An 18,760-nucleotide genomic window follows, 5' to 3' on the forward strand; every position below is an offset into this window, starting at 1 on the left:
ATTGTTCTACTGGACTATTATTTTTACTGAAGCACTTTTTCAAAGTCATTTAAATTGTATTTTCTAATTTTTAGGTAATTTTCTTGTACTTTTCACATTTATTTTGCTAATTTTTTGCTTCTTTTTAAGTTACTCATTTCTTTTACTCCTTATTTTTAAAAGCAATCAAACTGATTTGTTCAGGTTTCAAAGGGTTAATTAAAGGCAGCAGCAAACAGAAAAACTTCAAACTTCGTGTAAAGCAACTGAAAGTTGTAGCGGACCTGCAGTTTTCTGGAAGGTTTTGTATGTATGTATTTATTTATTTATTTTAAAATCTCAGATATGTGGTGCATAAAAACTAAACACCGCTCCCTCTAATTCGTCTTGACTCAGAAGACAAAGCAGGACTGTCCCAAAAGACCCGAGAAGTTTCGACGGTTCTCACCGTAGCAGAATGTCAGAAACGTATTTGGGCTCTAAATTCAGTGCTTCATAAAACAACAGTTGTGTTTTTGGAAATCCACGCTGATAGACAGGAAGTCAGTGTAAAGACCTCAGGACTGAAGTCATGTGGTCGAGTTTTTTTCTCTCAGCTCGGGCTCGAGCGCTGCCGATAAATACAAAAATAAATCTGTAATTTCATATTTTTTCCGACTGTTTTTCCCACCGTAGGCCTACACCAGTGTCTCTAAAGCCAGTCTCGGAATCGCCGATCACAAGGAGCTCGGCAAAATGATGAACACCATCATCTTCCACACAAAGATGGTGGACTCTCTGGTGGAGATGCTGGTGGAGACGTCCGACCTGTCCATTTTCTGGTGAGACACACTTCACAACGGAGACAAAATCCCTCCAAAGAGAGACATACTGGTTACATCACCTTAACACTCTCATTCCTGATGGGCTGAAAAGGAGAATTCATTTACGTGTTTTATATAAATCACTTTTTAAAAAATTAATCTAGTATACATATTATTATTATTGTAGTGATTATTATTAAGTTTATTTTTTTATTTATTTATCATAATTATTTTATCATGATTTAAATACCTATGAATTGACAAATTACTGTGATTCTTGATAAAATATTGACTTTCCCTGCTGGGATGCACCGTATATATTTTATGTGATGACTTAATAATTATATATATATATATATATATATATATATATATATATATATATATATACAAACATCTGGCCTTTTATAGTTGGAGAGTGCTGTCCTTATCTTGACTGCATTGAAACACACACTTCTGACATTTAATGTGTTAGACTTAAAAGGTTTATTTGTTCATGACTGAACAACAACAACAAAAGAATCCAGAATTTTGCAGCTGACAGTAAGAAACCCCTGTAGGCTCATAAGGAATCTCACCTCAGTAAAGATGATAAACAAATACAAAAAAACATGTAAAAATGTAAACAAAACAAGCAAAGAAGTAACGTAAATAAACAAAAAACAGTTTTAAAAACGAAATACTGAAGTGTGTGTATGTCCCTCATTTCATCTATCTCCTTTCTGTATTTTTCTTGCCTGTGTGTGTGTGTGTGTGTGTGTGTGTGTGTGTGTGTGTGTGTGTGTGTGTGTGTGTGTGTGTGTGTGTGTGTGTGTGTGTGTGTGTGTGTGTGTGTGTGTGCGTGTGTGTGCGCAGCTTCTACAGCCGTGCGTTTGAAAAAATGTTCCAGCAGTGCTTGGAGCTTCCCTCCCAGAGCCCGACACTCCATCTGCTTCCCTCTGCTCTGCACACACTTCATGTCCTGCACACACGAGCTCTGTCCCGAGGAGGTAAACACACATTCACTCAGACGAGACACGTGTGAAACATTCACAGGAACAGTTGCCGCTCGGTAATCGCTGTTACATTATGTTGATAACACCAATGATTCTCCGTTGTGTGTGTTTTTCTTTTCCTCCGTTCACAGCGTCACCACATAGGAGATCGAAGCCTGTCGCTGTGTAACATGTTTCTGGATGAGATGGCCAAACAGGCCAGAAACCTGATCACTGACATCTGCACCGAGCAATGCACACTCAGCGACCAGGTGGGAGCGCACGCACATACACACACACACACACACACACACACACACACACACACACACAACAAAAGCACCAAATTAAAGAAACGGTTTGACATTTTAGGAGATAAACTCTTGTGTTTTCTTGCCAAGACTTAAGCTCTCAGCGCGTGGGGGCTGGTACAGGGCTGCTGTTTGGCAGTTGGAGATTCAAATCATCATTTGGAGACTCCTCAGTTTCCTGCCGTTTACACAGCAACTGTTCTTGCAGGAACCATTAAATTGGTTGGCGGTTTGGCCTTTAATTCACACGACAATGTCGTTAAGGGGCTTTAAAACGCAAACTTTTGAAACCAGGTTTCAGAGTGTAATCTTTTGGAAACATCACCGCTTCTGCCATCTAATTTAGCAACTTGCGGGTCCTGTGAGAACGGAAACGTCGCGGCCACACGTCGAGCATGACGTGTTGTTCTTCTATGGTGTGTCATTACAAAGTTACACTGTCGTTGTAGTAGTTTACTCCGAACGTGAAAAAACGTGCAAAAAAAAGACAATCATAAAGTAAAAAGTAAAAAATACATTACAAAAGAAGACATGAAAAATGTAAACACTTACTGGCCCGGCGTGCATACTACAGCTTTTTCACTTCTCTTTACGACGTGTACGTGAGCACCGTTTTCACAGTGTTATCGTATGAGTGTGGATGTTTTTTTAAAATGCAAAAGAAAGACTTTTGTCCATTTGTGACCTGAGATTACTTAAAGACAAGCAGTAGTTTTTTTTGCTTGTCAGCGTGCTGTGCAGTGTACTTCTGGGGATGTTTTCATTTCTTAATTACCTTAAAATACATCATTTTAAATATGTAGTTATGATAATTATTTAGTTTTCCCATTGATTTTTCTTTTTTCCTAGACATTTCTCCTTTTTTATAACTTAAGTCTACAGATGTCTTGAAATTTTTCATTTCTTTCCAAGCTGCTTATTGTCTGTTTCTGCATGGTTTTTTGAAGAGTTCGAAGGTTTAAATAGTTGTGAAACATTTAAAATAGCTGCAAAAAAGTGATGTCATTCCAGGTTTCATAGAGTTAAGATCACAAATTAACATGTTACATTTTGTCTGTTAAATCTGCACAGAATTCAAAGTGTAAAAAAGACTGAGCCAGGCAGCCAGCGGACACTGAATATTTCTTGGCTGGGACCTGTAACGTTTTTGGAGGGTTGTGTTGGTCGAAGAAGAGAGTAGATTCGATTTTTTCCTCTTTGCCAAAAAGGAAAAAAGTGACAAACAATTCCTTTAAGAAAAAACACGACAAGTCCTGATGTTTGAGAGCTAAAAACAAATTCATCCCAAAATAACGCCTGTTTGGCCTGGTCAGATTTGGAAGCAGATTTTCAAACATTTTACGGATTATCTCAAAGAAAAAGCAAACTCAGCGTTATTAACGGCTTCTTTAAAATCGTGCCAAAGAACCAACAAAGTCCTAAAAGTTTTCTTCTGCTGACAAACTTTCTGATGTCACAAGATGGCCGAGCAGCAAGCCAGAAACAACTGTCCATTTGCAAAATATTCCACGCTGTCACGTTAATGTTGTGAGTCCTCTCTTGATGCATGTTTCTAAAAGCTTCTTAAATAGATCTCTGTCAGTCTGCTTATTATTTTTTTAAAAAGCTACAGTTGTAAGAACATCAGCCAGGCCGTGAATAATCGCTCTGCCTCCATCTGTCTCTCCTTCCCCTCCATCTCTTGTTTGTCCCTGCCCGTCTCTTTCTTTCCCTCTCCGCCGTCTGGCTAATCTTCTCCTGCTTTCCTCTCCGTAGCTGCTTCCTAAACACTGTGCGAAAACCATCAGCCAGGCCGTCAACAAGAAGAGCAAGAAGGCGACGGGGAAGAAGGGCGAGCCGGAGAGAGAGAAACCGGGAGTGGAGAGCATGAGGAAGAACAGGCTACTGGTCACCAAGTCAGTGGAAAAATCCCTCCATCTCCTTTCTCTTCTTTCTTTTTTCCATCTCGCTCTTTTTGTCTTTTTGTCCCTGTATGCTCCTGTTAATGTCAGTCAATTTTTATTTATAAAGCACATTTAAAACAACCATCGTTGACCAAAGTGCTGAACAGTCATAAAAAACAAGGTACAAAAACAACGAAAACAAGTAAAACATGAAAAAAAGTACTAAATAAAATACAAGAGATACAGCACGAGACTGTCAGTCGAGGTTCCTCGGCTCAGTGAATAAAGATGGTTCATCAGCAGCGATGTTTCTAAGGACTGAGCAGTAACTCTGCTGACTCTGTCATAATGATTAATGTTAGATTAATAGCCTCATTTTATTAATACTTTATTATTATTCCAGTTAAGGCCATAAAACATCTGTCTTTATTCACGCAGTAGTGATGATAGCAGTGATATTTAGCTGTTTAATTTGAATAATTGATTGTTTTATACTGACCTAATCGAACTATAACTGTAGCTCTACTGAACTGTGCATGTAAACAGCGTGCTGACAGAAAATGTCTTATTTACGGGAAAAATAGAAACCCCTCATCCATACCTCCTCTATTTTTAGTATTCTTGTTTTGTTCAACTTTATTTACTGTATTCTGCTGCTGTAAAGACACAGATTATTAAAAGTTCAATCATAATTTAATGAGTTTTCTCATTGTTGTTGTTTGTTTTTTCCCTCCAGTCTGGATAAACTCCACACAGCGTTATCTGAACTCTGCTTCTCCATCAACTACGTTCCCAACCTGGCGGTGTGGGAGCACACGTTCACGCCCAGAGAGTACCTCACCTCGCACCTGGAGATCCGATTCACCAAGTAAACACGCAGACGAAACACACACTCGCTAACTGCTAAAGCTTATTTTCAGATACAGAACAGGCAGCTTTTTTAAATTGATTTAATTCCCGACATTAAGACTCCAGTGAATAGAAAAAAGCATCGATTTTTACATTGTCATCATTACAGGAAGCCTTCAGTAAACAGTGCGAAGGTCAGAGTCGTCACTTTAAACATCTTAAAAAGCATTTTAATTGAGCATGTTGGATATAATTGATTGGAAAATAAATAAAAGCCTAAAAGAGGTTTATAACTTCAAGTAAGAGGAAACTCTTGTTTTTCTTGTTAATGTCAAGAGGGATATGATTTGAAATTGGGTTGTTCAAGGTAATAGATGTATGTGAATTTAAACAGTTTGTCCTCTGCAGGTTGTTCAGCCTGGAGTTTGCGTTTTTAACGTGCATTTACTGAATTGACCTTCATGTTAACATGTCTTTTATAATAATAATCTTAATTTTATAGCACATTTCAATCTTAAGCACAGTGCTTCACAAATTTTAAAAAATAAAAGAATAAAAACAAACGAATCTCTGTGTTGACTCGCTCTGTCTGCAGGTCTATAGTGGGGATGACCATGTACAACCAGGCTACTCAGGAGATAGCCAAGCCCAGCGAGCTGCTGACCAGCGTCCGCGCCTACATGACGGTGCTTCAGTCCATAGAGAACTACGTCACCATCGACATCACCCGGGTCTTCAACAACGTGCTCCTGCAGCAGACGCAGCACCTGGACAGCCACGGGGAGCCCACCATCACCAGTCTCTACACAAACTGGTACGTTTGCTCCAGCTCTCTGTGTTTAACATTATGCAGATAAAATATCTACAAAAACATCATGATTTGAATTGTAAAACATAACTAAGGAGAAACGGATGAACTATGTGCCATTTTATAAAAACAAACATGAAATTTTGGGCTGTGTTTGTGCAGGCTGTGCCCGTATTAAATCTGTAATCTAATATTGTAGTTAAACATTTCTACCTCGGAGTCTGTGTCAACAGATTGTCAGTTGTTTTATCACAAGCACTAATGAAGAAAATCCTCTAATTTTATAATGTAGTACACTACAGAAAAAGATCCTTTTTATATTTTATAAGCTCATGACTGTAAGGCTCGGCAACATTAAGATTTTAAATCATATTGAGATACAAGACTATATGTTGTCTTAGATATTGGATGTTGTTATATCTTATAGATGGAGTAAGTGGTGTTTTTTCCTGATTTTGAAGGTAGTACTACAGTAAAGTGATGTACTTTTCTCAACTTATCAGACAGTTCTGCTTGTTTTAATACTTGCCTTTGCCCTCTTAGTCATTACATCTAAATCACTAATGATTATAGATCAAAAAGGGAATCGTGTTAATATTTTTCAAAGTACCCAATAATATAATATTGTCGCATCAAAGAGGGAATTTGGTATTAAAAAACCGTAATGTTTGATTACATCCGCCAAACGTGCTGGCATTCACTTTGTAATTTGTAATTTGTATAAACCTCACTTTCACCATGCAGTCAGGGAAATGAAGGCTCCATTTATAGCAAAATATAAGTTTAATAGTAATTTTGCAGCCATTATTTTTGTCATGGGTAGCTATCCCCAGTTTTACAGTCACTATCCTCAGCAGCAGACATTGCAGATGGTGGAACAAATGAAGTAACTGTGGAAAAGAAAACCCAGTGATTCCCGTGTTGTTGGTAGTTGCTCGATTCTGAAAAAACAATCAGCGGTGCCAACAATAATGACACCAGGAAACAGGAGGGAGGGAAAGCATTGAAAAGTTGGGTTTTTTTCTTCTAAAAAAACAAAAAAACAATCATCTTTGGTGCATCACTGCAGGCAAACTCTGAGCTGAAAAACGTATTTACTGTAAATTTACAAGATTCATTTGTGGTGTTTAAAATACTGTAATACCAGTGCTGTGTGTGTGTGTGTGTGTGTGTGTGTGTGTGTGTGTGTGTGTGTGTGTGTGTGTGTGTGTGTGTGTGTGTGTGTGTGTGTGTGTGTGTAGGTACCTGGAGACGTTGCTCCGTCAGGTCAGCAACGGACACATCGCCTACTTTCCCGCCATGAAGGCCTTCGTCAACCTGCCCACAGAGAACGAGCTGACTTTCAACGCTGAGGAATACTCCGACATCTCCGGTACAAACCTGCACACACTGACTGTTTTCTCTTAATATTGCCGCTGACGAATTTCGGTTTGACGTGTTTTAGATCTCTGCGTAACTGTCGTCGTGTGTGTGTGTTTTCACAGAGATGCGTTCGCTGTCGGAGCTGCTGGGGCCGTACGGTATGAAGTTCCTCAGTGAGAGTCTGATGTGGCACATCTCGTCACAGGTCGCTGAGCTGAAGGTAGATACACACACAAATACAGAAACATACTCATACACACACAAGACGCTCTTAACCTGTATTACAGAAATCACTGTAGACATAATGCATTATTGAGTTCTGTGTGATAAATGTTTTTAATGCAGTTTTTGTGCAGGATATAATAATAATTTATATATACATAGCTGCATCAAATCCATATGTTGTCATATGTTTCATATGTTTAGCAAATTTTGGTTGTATTGATACTCCAGAAGGAAAATTAACCTTTTGTGTAACCCTCTCCTCCTCGGGTGGCTCAGAATGGCTCAGTCATACAATTAAAGAAATAAAAATAAAATAAAAATAAAAATACCGAAATAAGTTAAAGAAAAAGATGAATGATCATAAAAAATAAATAAATAAAGTAATTGAGGTTTTTCTTTTTCTTTACTGCTTTTAAATGATGATAACTGCTGATCTTTTCTGGTTCTGAGGTTGCTTTTTTAATCAGAAGTGTATCAATATGTGCATCATTGATGAGCTGCAATAAAGTGAAATTACGAAACATTACAACTGAATATGTATACAACAAATGAGATTTTTAAAATTCTGAATAACAATCCCAACACTAAGCTGAACACCTTTTTAAAAAATAGGAATTGAATGGGGGTAATTCTGCTGTATGAACATAAACAGACTCTGACTGTGAGCTCACTGTTTGCACTTTCGTCTCCGTGCAGAAACTGGTGGTAGAAAACATGGAGGTGTTGACCCAGATGAGGACGAGCTTTGACAAACCAGACCACATGGCCGCTCTCTTCAAGAAACTCACCTGTAATCACACACACACCTGCACACACACATGCACAGTACAGTTTAACACAACTGGTAAATTCAGATTTGATACTTGAGACTAAATACCTTCTTTCTGCCGGGTGCGGAGCTCTTTTCAGGAGATATTTTGTGTGTTTGACAGCTTGTGTTTCATTCACACTCCCAAAAGAATCACACTCTGCTGTTTGCAGACAGTCTGCGGTCCTGACTGGTTTCATCTCTGTGTAAATCTAACCAGCTTTGCTTTAAGAAACCATGTCTGTATTTTCTTGTATTCTTCAATAGTTTCTTAACACGTGTACTCAAAATCATATCAATAGTGGCTAAGCAGACTCGACTGAAAGGCAATTAAAAGTCGATGCAAACACTATAAGCACAACAAAAGCCTAACAAAATAAAACTTACAAAGCAGCAAATTAAGTCTCTGAACTACTGAATTACTATTGATTATTGTGATATATGATGTTGTTTACTGATTGACCAACCAGTTTGTCAGACTGAGAATTGAACCTTAGCTGAATTTCTTGTTTTTGCAGCTGTGGACAGTGTGTTGAAGAGAATGACCATCATTGGAGTCATTTTGTCCTTCCGCTCGCTGGCTCAGGAGGCTCTTAGAGATGTAAGACACATTTCTCTACCATTAACGTCACATTTTTTAAATGTTTTCTTAAATATTTCTTGCAGAGCACTGATGCTGATCACTTTCTTACCAGACTGACTGTGTCTCTGTGTCTCCAGGTGTTATCCTGTCACATTCCTTTCCTGGTCAGTTCAGTGGAGGATTTCAAGGACCACATTCCCAGAGAGACGGACATGAAGGTAAAAACACATTTCTGGATACATAAAGATGAAATAACCGCTTAATTAGGAGTGGGCGATATATTGAATTTACTCGATGTATCACAGCTTGTTTCACATGTGATATATATATATAAAACAACTATATTGTGAACAGTGTATAACTGTCACATTGTTTTTGAAAGTCGCCAGCTTTTTAGTTCTCTCGCTCTGCTCCGCGGCTCTCTGCCTCTCACAGACACACACACAAAGCAGGGCTTTTGCAGAGCTCCAGACGGTCACTATATAGTCATATTTTATAACCATGTAGTACTACTGCAATTTGCAAATACTGTTAATAAATGAAGTGGGGAGCTGTTAGTTTGTTTCTAGCTTACAGAGAATAAATCAGCATGTTTAATGGCGCTGTGGTAACAGTCTAACTGAAAGAGTGGTAGTGGCAGTAGTGTGAGCAGGGAAGGCATGTGTGTGTATCTGCAGAGCTCTGATCGCAACGGTCACATTATGTGACCACGGAGCCTCAGTGCGACTTGGAAATATTAGTAATAAATGAGCTGATACAGCCTTAAAATATCGCGTTATTAAATGAAACAAGCAAAAGACACCACTGAAGATGTACTTGATTCTGTGACTTTTTCACAGTAGCATTCACGGCAATGCTTTGATTTGATTGCTAAAAAGCAAATTTTCCAGAAAATATGTGTGAAAGATGCTTATGAATGTTCGTCTGTTTCCAGGTGGCCATGAACGTCTACGAGCTGTCGTCGGCTGCAGGTTTACCCTGTGAGATCGACCCGGCTCTGGTGGTGGCTCTGTCCTCACAGAAAAGTGGTGAGACGCAAACACACAGACACACACACATGCATAAATCCAAAACGACTCTGAATGTGTGTGTGTAGCTGATCTGACAGCAGTGCAGCACGTCGTGACACTCGGGGTGACCTGTAGCTCTGTGGCCTTTTGCTACATGTCAGCACCTCCCACCTTCCCTGTCCATCTAACCGTCCTGTCATTAAAGGCAAAAATAAAACATATTTTAAAAAGAAGCAATGAGAGCAATCATAACGGGTCAGACCTTTTAACATTTCCAAATCACTTTCGCTGTGGCTCAAATCTGGATTGAGTGCCGTCTGATTTAAGGAAAAGCTCCAGCAGCACGAGACAGAGAGGAAGATTAAATGCACGTCCTTGACCGCCTTTTGAAATGACTGTAATAACTTTATTATCTCAACCATCACCTCTTATATACAAATGAGTTTAACAAAGTAGGAAACGCTGAGCAAGACAATTTTGGGTACTGAGGAGATACTTTTTTTCATATCTGATGAATCCATAAAAAAAAAAAAATTTATGTTCGCTGTGCGACCTGGGCAAAAGAGGATATCCAACAAAATGCTTTACATTCAGCACGTGAACAAAAACGATTAAAAAGTTTCCCAATCTAATCCAGGGTCTCCACTTTCATGGAAAACCCAGAAAAGTCAGAATTTTACAATCTCATTTTCTAGACCTGGAAAAAGATTTTGAATTAGTTAAAAAAAAAAAAAAAGTCTTTGAAGGTTTTTGAAAAGTCATTTAGTTATATGAATTGCTACAGTATTCTTCTGTAGAAAACCTTCAACATCCAGTTCTAAGGCTGAAAACGAGTAAATCTGCAGTCTGATATATTTTTAAGATTTGCATCCAGAAGTGAGTTTTTAATCAAAGGCATTGAGAATGAATTTGTGATATAATCATTTATGTTTTCCCTCATGCCTGGAAGTCAGTCCCAGACTGATATATATTGTGTTTGTGTGACTGTGCTCGTAGTTTGAAGTATTAGAATTCAATATGAACAAAACCAACTATTCGAGATTTGAAAAGGCTGCTGATTAATTTTCATTCAGTAATAAACGGTAAAGTGAAGTTTTGAAATTTTGTCTGTGAAAATGTTTGGGAACCCTGTTAATGTCCTGTGCTTCAGTGCTTGTGTATCATCAGATATTGTGAATTTTTTGTTAAAACGTGAAAAACAGGCTTTGAGAGAGCAGAAAACACTCCTCGCTATGAGAGTTTTTCACGCTGTTCTTCTTCTCTCACTCTGCTCACTCCATAAGCGTCTGAATAAAGCCGCGAGGAACATTAAATTCTTCCTTCTAAATGTGGAAAATTCACCACTTTAACAGCTCGATTACGTTTGTTTCACGCTCCATGTCTGAAAAAGGCTTTGTTTCTGTGCAGAGAACATCAGTCCAGAGGAGGAGTATAAGATCGCCTGCCTGCTGATGGTGTTCGTGGCCGTTTCTTTGCCAACGCTGGCCAGCAACGTGATGTCACAGTACAGCCCCGCCATCGAAGGTAGGACGCCATGCAGCACAAAAACGAGAAAACATGTTAACCTTTTAAAAGATAAAACATTACGTTTTCTTGTGCTTTCAGACACCTTCACGAGTATTTATACTTTTGAAATCTGAGCAAATTGTTGTGGGTTTTTTTTTTGTTTTTTGGTTGTTGAGGAAAGAGGCAATGAGCAACTGCAAAAACTGGTCAGCAAATTGCAAGAAATTGGTTGCTTTGAAAAAAAAACAATTAAATAAGATAGTCCAAATTTAAAAAACAACTATATATATATTAATGATCATAATTATATGTTTAAATTTATTTTATTAAAAAAATGTTCAGCTCATTCTTTTTTTAAATTATTATTATTTTTCATTTTTCCCTTTATTTCTTAGTTTGTTTTTTTGCGAACTTTTAGGTATTTTTGTACTTTTTGGCATTTTTTTGCTACTTTTTGGGTTCTTTCCCCTTAAGTTGCTCGTTGCTCTTTTTCCCATATTTTTGAAAGTAATCGAGGCACTTTGCTCAGGTTTCAGAGGGTTAAACTAAAGTATATTTGTGCTGCAAAAAGCTTAACCTAATTTTCCATGATTGTATTTTGCCTACAGTTTTAACCTTTAATTATCCTTCTTTGGCACATAATGGAAATAACAAGTTCTAATTTGTGGTGCAGAACCAGTGTAGAGCCAGAGAGCAGTGCAGGAGAAAATACTACACACTGTGTGAAACGATAATTTACTGCACCAGCGGCATGAGACTGCTCAGCATGTAAATGAGCTCGACCTGGTGCCCTCCGATTGATTCATTTCTGTGCACAAGAGCCATATCATCATCTTCATTATGTACACTTTCCTGAATTATTAGATGATATTTTTTCTCTCTTTACAGTTTATCCATAGTGACCTTTTCAATCTTATTTGTTGCATTAATTTAAGTAAAAATATTTATTCAGTGAAATAAGCCTGTTGTGAAGCGCAGCAGAGACGCTGATGTGGTTAAATGAGGCTTTTGATAACGCATCAAACAGATTTGTCACTCAAGGGTGAATTATAAAGACATTTCCTCTTAACAACCTTGAAATGAGAGGCGCCATTGTTAATAAGGGACATTTGAAAATGATAATGAGTTGTAATGGGCTCCACCATTGTTAGTATGCAGACCACATATCGGCCGGCAATTGGTTTTCCGACAGCAGATCTGGAAGCGTGGCGCCGGCTCAGCCACACCAACCATTTTGTGAACTTAGAATTACACATTTCATATTCACACATTTCTTATGCGTCTCACATACACACTTAATGGCGTTCATCTGCATAAAATAAAAAAAATAAAAAAAGAAATCCATATTTCCCCGCCGGGCTGATGGTTCCAGTTTTTGTATTCTGCAGAATCTGTCTGCTGAGGAAGTCTTAAAGAGCCACACATGTCAGAAATTAAAGCGGAGTTAATTGATTTTAAATACAGATGCGGTCTGGTTCGGTCTCTAACGGCGTGTGTTTGCTGCCCCCTGCAGGTCACTGTAACAACATCCACTGCCTGGCCAAAGCCATCAACCAGATCGCTGCTGCTCTCTTCACCATCCACAAGGGGAGCATAGAGGACCGCCTCAAAGAGTTCCTGGCTGTAAGACCATTTCACTTTTTCACATTTTATCACCAACGTAGAAATACAGTCATTTATAGACATTTCCTGCATGGAGTCACGTCTGAGATCGATATTCAGGGAAATCCAATTTTTTACCTCAAAACCAAAGGTTCCCATGGTCATGGAAAACCTGGAAAAGTTTGTTTCAGCCTGGAGTAATCTTACTAGAGTAATCTTTCATGGAATAACCTCCCACGTAATGTAACATAACGGCACATTAACCCTTTAGTACCTGAGCAAACTGGCTTGATTACTGTCATAAACGTGGGAGGACAATGAGCAACTTAACGAGAAATGGCCCAAAAAATAGCAAGAAACTAAAAGGAAAGAAAAGTTTTAAAAAAAATAATAATTGTGGGACAGAAATAATAGTTTCAAAGTTTGGCCTCAAAGGTTTTTTCCCTACAGTGAATATTTCAAAAATTGTCAAACTTGTACTGGGTCAGAGGGCTGAGGGAAGTCTAATCAAGATAATTATTCCTGTGATACCGAGCAAATGGGCTCAATTTCTATCATAAACGTGGGAGGACAGTGAGCAACTCCACAAGAAACGGCCCAAAAAAATAGCAAGAATTTAGTAACATGTTACAAGAAAATTGCTTGAAAATAAACAAAGAAGAAAAGTAAAAACAACAACAGGTGAGTTTCTGATTAGGGCCTTAAAGGTTTTTTCCCTACAATGAATATTTCAACAATTGTCAAACTTGTGTTGAGTCAGAGGACCGCAGAAGTCTTATCAAGATCATTAACCCTTTGAAACCTGTGCAAAAGGGCTTAATTTCCTGAGCAAACGTGTCTCTGTGCAGCTGGCTTCATCCAGCCTGTTGAAGATCGGCCAGGAGACGGACAAGATGACGACACGTAACAGAGAGTCTGTCTACCTGCTGCTGGACATGGTGAGAGAGCATGGCTAAAACTGGGTACACACTGTGATTTTGGGCGCTCCCAGACAAAAGATGACCGTCGTTAAAGAAACGTGGCGATATCTTTGGTTGCCGTGGTCCTACCTCGCACAGAGAGAGAGGTTCAAGGATGGAAGCTCAGAAAATACGGAGGCCTGTTTGGCTTTGTTTTTTGTTAAATGCATGCTTTCTGTTTCCCCTCTCTAAATTCAGAGGTTTTGCAGGTTCATGAACGCAGCATAGATGAAGCTCTGCGTGAGCTCTTTTTTTTCCTCTGCAGCAGTTTGTCACTGTAGAGGATAGCTGATTTATCGCTCCATACACAGCTGATCAGATCACATCGATGGTTGAGAGGAGCAGCTGCTGCGGGTGAAAGCAGACTTTTACAGCCAGCAGAACGAATGGTTTAGTTTCACTTTGACTGCGCCTGACGTTTTGCTGCTCCTCCTGTGCCCAGAGTGCACCTGCACACCCAGAGTGTGGAGTAATGAATGAGTGGTGCACATTTTTCAACAGCGCTCCTAATGAAAGGAACAGCTCGAAAACCGGAAATCTATTTGTGGCAGCAGATGTTTTATTGTAGCAAGATGCCACAAATAAATGAATGTGGATCCGGGATGGTCCCGGTGATCCATGATTTCTTGTGAAATTATTTAACTTTGATTTTGGACACAGTTGCATCTGTGGTTTTATAAATTAAATCCGCCTCAGATTTCGGGAGCTCACTGATGTCATCGGTGACGTCACGGCGGTGTCCTGAAACATGCTGCAAACTCTGATTGGCTCCATTTCTCACATCAACTTATGAGAGAAGACACTTAATGTGTTGTAATGTTACAAAATAATTTTTGATCATATGCTACTAGTGCATCAGGAGATAGAGAATAACAATATAAATATTATAATATATTTGAGGGGAACAGTTTAATTACGTAATAACGTCTTCGTGCTCCCTCTCGTACATGTTAAATTGATATAATCTGCAGATGGAATTCATTATATCCTTTTTTTCTTTCTCCGTTGTTGATGTGTTTTTCTCTCCAGTTTTTATTGTATTTTACATGTTCAAAATAAAGTCATCAATCCAAATCTTTCCATGATCTAGCAGTCTGCCTGTGCTGTGTTTCAGATTGTGCAGGAGTCTCCCTTCCTCACCATGGACCTGCTGGAGTCCTGTTTCCCCTACGTCCTGCTGCGAAACGCCTACCACGCCGTCTACAAACAGAGCATCAGCGCTAACGCGTAGACGCACTAAAAACACACAGCGAAGGCCTACCGTGCTGTCTACCATCAGACGCAAACACAACAACAGACACACACTAAACACAAACTTAACACACTAAACTATGCCTACAATGCCTCAACGTACTATTCAGACAAAAACAAAACTTCAGCGTGTGACATGTACACCGAAATGCTTAAACGAGTTCACTCTAAATACAGAGAAAACAAACACTAAACGCCAAAAGGACATACAAACACCCAGAATTCAGTGCACAAAGACAACAACAAAAAACACTAAAATAAGACAAAAAACACACACTAGCTGGATGAAGTTGGGGGATCAGTGTCTTTATTTTAATCATTGTACTTTTTCATGATGTTGCCAGGGACCATAACCACAGCAACACGTAATAAACCATGTTTGGTTGGTATAAAAGAACAAAAATATAAATATATAGTATATATATAGTTGACACTAAAATATTATTTTCATTTTGTTCTTTTTTGATGAAAGATTTGAGATTTTTAGTGGCCAGCTGACGACTTCTATGTGGTGATGGATTTGGATGCTTACTTTGGGAATGCAAATGATGCTGATGTGATTTGGTTTTTTTTTCCTTTTTTTCGGGAGGAGGATTCCTGTGTTGATAATGAAAGACATGTTGCTTGTTAATGTAAGTTTACACTTATATACACGCACACATACACACACTGACAGGCAGATATAAAACCGCATATACACTAATCTTCAGCATTTCATAGTGAAAACACACACAGACACACTTGTATAACATGGTGATGTTTTCTTTCTTTTTCAAGCTAGTCGTAACATGAACTTTTTGTGGGTAAAGATATAATATCTGTATTCTACTTTGATGTGAACTGAACTCGTCTGTTTTTAATGTTTATGTTTTGTTATTTTTATGACGACAATGATGACGATTTGCCAAATGTGTTGACACTAAAGTTGTGCATCAGGGCTTGGAAGTGCTGGAGTGTTTGGCTGTTAAATGGGTGAAATGACATTTTATGTGTTTGGACGATTCTGGAAACTATTCGCCCGAATCTGCGGCAGCTCGGTTGACAGAAAGGGGTGACACAAGGAACTTTTTACAGTGGGAACAAACTTAAAAAAAGTACTGCGGTAATACTTCGGCGTTTTAACGGAGCAGGCGTCCCAGAAGCCCTCAGTGCATCTGCAAATATTCCTCACAGCTGTCAGTTAGCTCTGATTAAGTTACGGTGCAGTAGGTGCTACTTCTTTTCTCCAACAGTGTAAAGTAGAGAGAAACAAGCCAGTGCAAAATGTAGTTTATATGATCTTTTGCAAATTAATTTCTGCAACTTCTGGCTCTCGAAAAGAGGATGAAACTTTCATCGTTTGCTTTTCTGTGTCTGGTTTTTGCAGTTGCAGTTCTTGTAGTGCTGGCCACCAGCAGGTCCTACTGAAGCAGCAGGGGCAATAATGCCTTGCTCAAAGGCAGCAGCTGTTGAGGGTCCAACATCTTCCCCCGCCGTGGTTAGATAAATGTCTTTAGGAGCAGTTAACCCTTTTGAAACCAAGCTTAACCTTTCTTGTTCTGCTTCCGTACACCTTTTACGAGTGTTTAAACCTTTGAACTCTGAGCACATTGGTGCAGTTCCTTAAAAACATGAGGGGAAAAAGCAACAAGCAACTCGATGAAATATTTCACAAACAAATTTTTTTAAAGCTAAAAAAATGTTCAAGGGATAAAAAAAAATATTTATAATGGCCAAATTTAAATTGGTGCAATTTCTTTCTAAAACAGGAGGGGAAAAGACTGAGCAACTTCACAAGAAAGATTTGACAAAGACACAAGTAGATTTTAGAAAATTATTTTTATAGAGGAGCTTTGGAAAAATGCCAGGGGAAAGCTATCGCTAATCATCATTATTGTTATTATTATTATTATTACATATTTAAAATTGTGTGATAAAACTATAATTTTCAAGCACTTTATCTGTCATTAACTTTTTTTTTGTTTTACAAACTTTTAGTTGTTTTTTTTGTACTTTTTGCCAGTTTTTGGGTCATTTCTTCTCTTACTGCTCATTGCCTTCGTCCCATGTTTTTGAAAGAGTTAAAGCCAAATGCTCAGATTTCAAAGGGTTAAAGTAAAACTCAACGATTCCTCCGCAGAGACAAATGCAAATCCTAATTGATCTCAGAGCTGTGAAAGTCTGCAAAAACCTGGAGCTGCAATAAGACATGAAAATAAATGTATATATACAGTATATACACTCTTGGTGATGTTTTCACTGGATCTGTAACCTCCGATGAACTTTCCGCGACGGTTGTACGGGACCTTTTAGGACAGACGGACGACTTTTACAAAGTGCGGTCTGATTTTGGTTTTATTTTTTTGTGAATGGAGGCATGGCAAGGGCTACATACTGAGACACACCACGCTCCCTGTATGCCTGCCCTCTGCTGATGTAACCTGAAAACACGGCTCTGTCTGACGGCTCACACTGCACATGAACCAGGAGAGTTGAAATCTGGAGGCAGCATTTACAGCATGTAGCAGGAATAAACTCATGTAAATGACGTGCACTTTACAGTAGATGCCGTTTCTACTGTGCGTTCAGTCGTTTGCGTTGTGAGCAGGTGAGGACAGATCCGTGGACACTTTCTGCCGTCTGATGTGGAATGATTGCTGTTTTCTTTCTAACCTCTTTTTTGTGTCTCTGACTCCACCGTGTAACTTAAATGACATGAATAAAATAAACCTTAGGGCTGTCAGACCTGAGCTGTGAGTGTGTGACGCTGGTTCCTGCCTGCGGCCCCGGAGGACCAGTGCAAGTGGTGAGTAGAAACGCTTTATTTTCACAGACGGACCAGTTTTGATAATTAGTGCCACCGTGTGATTATTTGAAGGTCTGATCCTGTTTGATGGTTTGATCATGTGTATCAACAGACTGCTGTACGGTGACACTTTAATCGCTTAAAAGTAAACTGAGCTCTTCCAGAGCAAACATATAAGCAGTAAATGAATTAATCTTTAAACGCCCACATAGATAAAGATGGCTGTACCAGTTAACATCATCACATATCTTCATCTTATTAAAAAACAGACTTAGAAATAGTTTTTCCCATGTGAATCATCAGCTTTCCTGTGGAGTGTTCAGGCACCTTTCACAAGTACTTAAACCTTTGAAACTTTGAGCAAGTTAGCGTGATTTCTTTCAAATCTTTGGAAACAGGCAGTGAGCACTTTGGCAAGAGATACCCGAAAGAAAACAGGAAGAAAATTTCATGAAAATTAGTAAAAAAAAAAATAAATAAATAAAAAAGATTTTAATGGGAAAGGTGTCAATAAAACTAACTTTCAAGTTTTTTAAGTAAAAAAACATGTAATCATATATTTGCTTATTTTGCACTTTTTTTTAGATGACTTTGTTTTTTGTTTGCTTTTATACCAATTTTAAAACTATTTTCCTTTTAAGTTTTTAGAAATGTCTTGTAAATTTTGGGTAATTTTGTCAAGTTGTATTATGGGTAAATTCCTTTAAGTCAGAAGGAAGCCAATTCGCTCAAGTTTCAAAGGGTTAAACACCTGGTAAAGTCAGCTATTATTTCACTATGATCAGCAATTTAGTTTACACTAAATTATTAGTCCTCATTTTGTGACATCTTCCAAAAATGTCCTACATCCAAAAAAAAAATTAAGTGCAATATCTGACAGAAGCCACCAGAGGTCCCTGTAAGAAAACAAATACATCACACTTGCAGGACAATAAAACTTACACATGAAAAAAAACCTAAATTCTACATTTTCAAACCTATAATGTGTAAAATCAATGCTGTCATTTTATTGCTGATATTTATATTGTAAATCACAAGAATACGTGACGCATGCGGACTCAT

General features: G+C 38.4%; 1 protein-coding gene across 1 annotated transcript in view; it reads left to right on the forward strand.

Annotated features, from left to right (window-relative positions):
* LOC121954819 (nck-associated protein 1-like) overlaps positions 1–15,858 on the forward strand; it is a 59,809-nt gene extending 43,951 nt beyond the window's left edge. Inside the window, 17 exon segments of the mRNA XM_042502527.1 lie at positions 655–800; positions 1,638–1,695; positions 1,697–1,771; positions 1,909–2,028; positions 3,823–3,962; positions 4,687–4,818; positions 5,395–5,613; positions 6,849–6,979; positions 7,092–7,189; positions 7,891–7,984; positions 8,521–8,603; positions 8,723–8,803; positions 9,520–9,613; positions 11,003–11,119; positions 12,615–12,724; positions 13,552–13,641; positions 14,777–15,858. Coding sequence (XP_042358461.1) covers positions 655–800; positions 1,638–1,695; positions 1,697–1,771; positions 1,909–2,028; positions 3,823–3,962; positions 4,687–4,818; positions 5,395–5,613; positions 6,849–6,979; positions 7,092–7,189; positions 7,891–7,984; positions 8,521–8,603; positions 8,723–8,803; positions 9,520–9,613; positions 11,003–11,119; positions 12,615–12,724; positions 13,552–13,641; positions 14,777–14,893 — 1,905 coding nt within the window. The 3' untranslated portion in view covers positions 14,894–15,858.
* Positions 15,859–18,760: the final 2,902 nt, after the last annotated feature.

The sequence above is a fragment of the Plectropomus leopardus genome, chromosome 15, assembly GCF_008729295.1.
Source record: "Plectropomus leopardus isolate mb chromosome 15, YSFRI_Pleo_2.0, whole genome shotgun sequence".
In the NCBI taxonomy this organism is placed as follows: Eukaryota; Metazoa; Chordata; class Actinopteri; order Perciformes; family Serranidae; genus Plectropomus; species Plectropomus leopardus.